Source organism: Galeopterus variegatus, unplaced genomic scaffold (assembly GCF_000696425.1).
Source record: "Galeopterus variegatus unplaced genomic scaffold, G_variegatus-3.0.2 Scaffold1322, whole genome shotgun sequence".
In the NCBI taxonomy this organism is placed as follows: domain Eukaryota; kingdom Metazoa; phylum Chordata; class Mammalia; order Dermoptera; family Cynocephalidae; genus Galeopterus; species Galeopterus variegatus.
The window spans coordinates 467172-471630 of NW_007727433.1; the positions used below are offsets into that span (position 1 = coordinate 467172).

At 61.9% G+C, this 4459-nt stretch overlaps 1 protein-coding gene across 1 annotated transcript; it reads left to right on the top strand.

The window, feature by feature from the left end:
• Nucleotides 1–222: 222 nt before the first annotated feature.
• Nucleotides 223–2653, top strand: ARHGDIA (Rho GDP dissociation inhibitor (GDI) alpha). Its single transcript, XM_008576298.1, has 5 exons — nucleotides 223–595; nucleotides 731–814; nucleotides 1020–1096; nucleotides 1174–1237; nucleotides 1336–2653. The coding sequence occupies exons 1-5, from the start codon at nucleotides 406–408 to the stop codon at nucleotides 1533–1535; spliced, it is 615 nt and encodes a 204-aa protein (XP_008574520.1). The 5' UTR covers nucleotides 223–405; the 3' UTR covers nucleotides 1536–2653.
• The last annotated feature ends 1806 nt before the right edge of the window (nucleotides 2654–4459 follow it).

Consider the following 4459-nt stretch of genomic DNA (forward strand, 5'->3'; position numbering starts at 1 on the left):
CCTGCCAGCAGCTTCTGGGGCCAGCTCACCCTCCTGAACATCCATCCCAGGAATCTGCCTCATCAGGGGAAGTAGGGGGGAATCCCCTGTCTCCTTGAGGAACAGGCTGCAGTTCCCATTTAGTACCGGGGTGGCGCCCCAAACTACCCCAGAGAGTCCCCCTGAGGTGGGCAGGGGGAGGAGATGAGTGTGGACCCTCAGTCTCAGGAGCCTGTCCCCTGGGCCCTTCTCGAAGCTCTGGCTGTAGCCCACCCTCCTGCTCAGAGAGCGCATCTGCCCTTGGGGCCCGGATTTTAGGGTTCGCTAGTGGCCTGGAGTGCTGTCTGTGGAAATGGCTGTGGGTCCCTGCAGGCTGCCACAGCCCTGCCCCACCCACAGGTGTCCAGGTCCAGGCTAGAGGTGAGCATGGCTGAGCAGGAGCCTACAGCTGAGCAGCTGGCGCAGATTGCAGCTGAGAACGAGGAGGATGAGCACTCGGTCAACTACAAGCCTCCGGCGCAGAAGAGTATCCAGGAGATCCAGGAGCTGGACAAGGATGACGAGAGTCTGCGCAAGTACAAGGAGGCCCTGCTGGGCCGTGTGGCCGTCTCTGCAGGTGAGTGCGCTGCGGGTGGCAGCTCTCTTGAAGGGACACCTGTCACTCTGCTGGGTTTCTGCTTCCCTGGCTCCTCTCCAGCTGCCTGTGGGGAAGACCCAGGGGGTGGGGCTCTAATCTAGTGTCACTCCCCAGATCCCAACGTCCCCAACGTCATCGTGACACGCCTGACCCTGGTGTGCAGCACTGCCCCAGGTCCCCTGGAGCTGGACCTGACAGGTGAGGGGCACCCAAGGTCCCTGGGTGGGGCTCACCACCTCCCTGTTGCTCCCCCTGAAAATAATTTCCTGGAGCCCCGACGCCCTCTGGTGGGGAGTACGGGAAGTGCCGCCAAGTGGTCTTGGGAGGCTCTGGTTTCCTGCGGCTGGGGCTGGGGGCGCCGCGCAGCCTGAGCAGCTCTTGCTGAGTGTCCTCCTGCACACAGGTGATCTGGAGAGTTTCAAGAAGCAGTCCTTTGTGCTGAAGGAGGGTGTGGAATACCGGATAAAAATCTCTTTCCGGGTAAGGCAGAGGCTCCCAGAGGCACTGGGTGGGAGTGTGGCTGGGGCACCCACCTGACTTGCTTCGGGTCCTTGCAGGTGAACCGAGAGATCGTGTCGGGCATGAAGTACATCCAGCACACGTACAGGAAAGGCGTGAAGAGTGCGTGAGGGGTCCTGAGGGGCGGGCGGGCGGGCGGTAGCCAGGGCCTTTGCTCTCCCTGGGTGCCTGGTGACTGCCCCTTTCTGTGCTGCCCGCAGTTGACAAGACTGACTACATGGTGGGGAGCTACGGGCCGCGGGCAGAGGAGTACGAGTTTCTGACTCCTGTGGAGGAGGCGCCCAAGGGCATGCTGGCGCGGGGCAGCTACAACATCAAGTCGCGCTTCACAGACGATGACAAGACTGACCACCTGTCCTGGGAGTGGAGTCTCACCATCAGGAAGGAGTGGAAGGACTGAGTCGCGGGCCGCGAGGCAGGCAGGGTGACGGCCAGCGGGCGGACGGATGGACGTGCCCACCCCCACCCCCACCCCATACCCCATAAGTGCTGACGGGGCCTGTGCCCCCGCCGCCACTCCCTCCCTGGTCTGCCTCGGCCCTGTGCGGCCCTCCTGTGCCCGCAGGCCCCCAGCCTCTGCGGTGGTCTTGTGTCTTGTTGCTGCTTCTGCCCGTGCTGTGGGGGAGGGAGGTGCTGGCCCCCAGCCTCCACTGTCCTTTCTGCGTCCCCCAGGTTCTCTCCCCTGTCATGCCCGAGGCCCTGGCCTTTAGAAGGGAGCACAGTGTCCTGCAGGGTCTCACGGGGCTCAGGTCCTCCTGAGCCCCTGCTGCTCCCCAGCCTGTTCATCTGTTGCTGTCAGTGGCCATCTAACCATGATGCCTTAACATGTGGAACGTGCTGTGGGGGCCTCGCTAACCTCTAACTCCCCGTGTCTGCATGAGCATGTGGTCTCCCCGTCCCTGCCCCGTCCACAGTCCCGGTGACCCAGGGAGGTGTGGGGTGTGCTGCTGCTCCCCAGCTTGCCAGGGCCTGGTCAACCCTCCCCCTCCCCCCGGCTAGGGCTGTGGGGATGGCTCCAGCAGACGGCCAGCTTCCTGTGGGGAGAGCCAAATTGCCAAAACTCAAGTTGCCTCCAGTCCCATCTGGGAGGCCGGGTGTCCTTGCCCTCTGCCTTCTCTGTCCCCATGGGCAGCACTGATCCACCCCCACCCCCCAAGGGCCCTCATCGAACAAAGCCAGCGGCCGAGCCTTACTCGTCCTGCCTGGGCCCTGCCGGCCAGTCACGTGCCTGGCCTGTCTGTATTTATTGCCTCCACATGTGCCGTCCTCTGGGCTGGCTGGCCTGCACCTCTGCCCCCAGGCTCTTGGTGCCACCATCCCCAGGCAGGCCCCTCCCCGGCCCCAGCCAGGACAAACCGTGGGACCAAGTGCGCACAGAGTCCGGAGCCGTCTCCTGTGCCTCCCCCTCCCTGTCCCCGGTCTCCCATGTAGTCTGCCAGGCTCAGGCCTCAGAACAGGCAGAGGAGCCTGTCCCTGCTTCTCCTCTCCTGACCGGGAAATAAACGCCCCTGAAGGAGCCGGGGGTCTGTGTTGTGTGTTGGCACGTGTCTGGGAGGGGCAGTAGGTTGTCACGGTTCTGTTGCCTCCTGGGCTTTCTCAGCCCAAGGGAAGTTCCGGGACCCTGTTGGGGGGAAGGGGTGGCGATGGAGAACAGAGACCCCTGGGGTCGTGGGGGTGGGGCCATGCTCTCCCAGCCCTGCCACACAGTGGCTGCTGTTCTGCAGCTATTTTTTTGGCTGCTGGCCAGTGTGGGATCTGAACCCTTGACCTTGATGTTAGGATACCATTCCCTAAGCAACTGAGCTAACTGGCCAGCCGCTCATCCTGCACCTATTTAATGGCAAATGAACATAAAACTCCCTTTCTATGTCACACCAGCCCTCCATGTGGCCTGGCTCATGGCTACTGTTGGGCAGTGCAAATCTAGAACCGTGCAGGGAGTTGTGCTGGCCTGTGGTGCTGGTTCTTGCAGAGGGAATCGTGAGGTGGAGGTCGCACTGTGGGCCAGGGGTCAGGGTCTTCTAGATTTAGAACTCTGCAGATGGACCCTGCTTCTTGGCTCTGCCAGACGTTGGGGCAGGTGGGGCCTCAGGCAGGCTCGGGTATCCAGGGCTTGCGGTGAGCACGCCCTCTAATGTCCACCCAGGGCCCTGCGCACACACGTGGGCACAGCCCAGGCATCCCGCAGGAATGCATCCCAACCGTGCAAAACAGAAACCTCACAGAGGATCAGGAACCTTACAAGAGACACTGCATAGAATAACTGGAATGACCTGATTCCAAGACCCAGGGAATGAACGGTGCCAGCTGCAGGTCAGCCTGGTGGAGGCGTGGCCCTGGGAAGCCAGGTGGCCGTGGTATGTGTGGCCGAGGCAGGAGGCCAAGGAGAGGCTCCAAGCCAACTGGCACTTCACAGCTTCCCCCAGAGCATCCTTCAGGACAAGACAGGGCCAGAGTCCCAAGGGTTGAATAGGCTGAGTGGGATGGACCAAAGGAGACTGAGAGGCCCCTCATGCTGCGCTGAGGTGCCAAAGAGCTGCTGGGGGGTGGCTGGGGGCAGTGCACTCAGCAGCCAGGTCCGACCAGCACAGCACCACCCAACACCTCCGTGTCTCAGTAGTGACCTCACTGTGGCACTGCCTCCTCTAGCACCACCCAGAAAGGCACCCAGAAACTCCAGACCCATGCCCCCTGCCCCACCTTCCCTGGACAGGGCAGGAGCAGATGACAGCACACAGAAGGGTTAATCCCAGAAAGTCCCCCTTTTCTGACCTGTTGCCAGTTTTGAAACCTGTCTTCTGCTGTCTTGGCTATTTAGAAAAGTGGTTGTATTTCATGCTTAGGCAGCTGGGGGTGGGCAGCTGCTGTCCCCACCCCCCACCCCCCACCCACACGGGTCATAGCTACACCGTCTTGCTACTGGTTTCTCAGCAGAGTAAGCCCTGTTAGGAGCTTATTGCCAGCTGGGGTGGTCCAGGAGCTGCCCTCTTGCCTCCCAGGTCACTGGCCACACCCCTGTGCCAGGATGGCTCCCATGGGGCTGGATGCCTCCTCGGCCATTGTTTCCAGGTCCCTGTGGGAGCCAGAGACAGGTTGATTCTGGAGCTGTGCTGTACTAGATGACCTGACAGAATGGCACCTCCCAAGGACAGCCAGCCCAGACGCAGATCTTCAGGTCCCAGAGCAGCCCTCAATTCCCCAGGAAGCAAAGATCCTAACCAGTCTCTCCCAGAACTGGTCCTGGCGAGGCTCCTCAGCCCCAGGGCTCTCCAGGCACTTCAACTCCCAGCTCACTTTTTTTTTGGGGGGGGGGGGGGAAGGGGG

What these genes read in the sequence shown, in the direction of transcription:
- ARHGDIA (XM_008576298.1), top strand. Translation starts at nt 406, where the DNA reads ATGGCTGAGCAGGAGCCTACAGCTGAGCAGCTGGCGCAGATTGCAGCT. An exon ending in CCGTGTGGCCGTCTCTGCAG is followed by an intron (nt 596 to 730) that starts GTGAGTGCGCTG and finishes GTCACTCCCCAG; the next exon opens with ATCCCAACGTCCCCAACGTC. An exon ending in CCTGGAGCTGGACCTGACAG is followed by an intron (nt 815 to 1,019) that starts GTGAGGGGCACC and finishes TCCTGCACACAG; the next exon opens with GTGATCTGGAGAGTTTCAAG.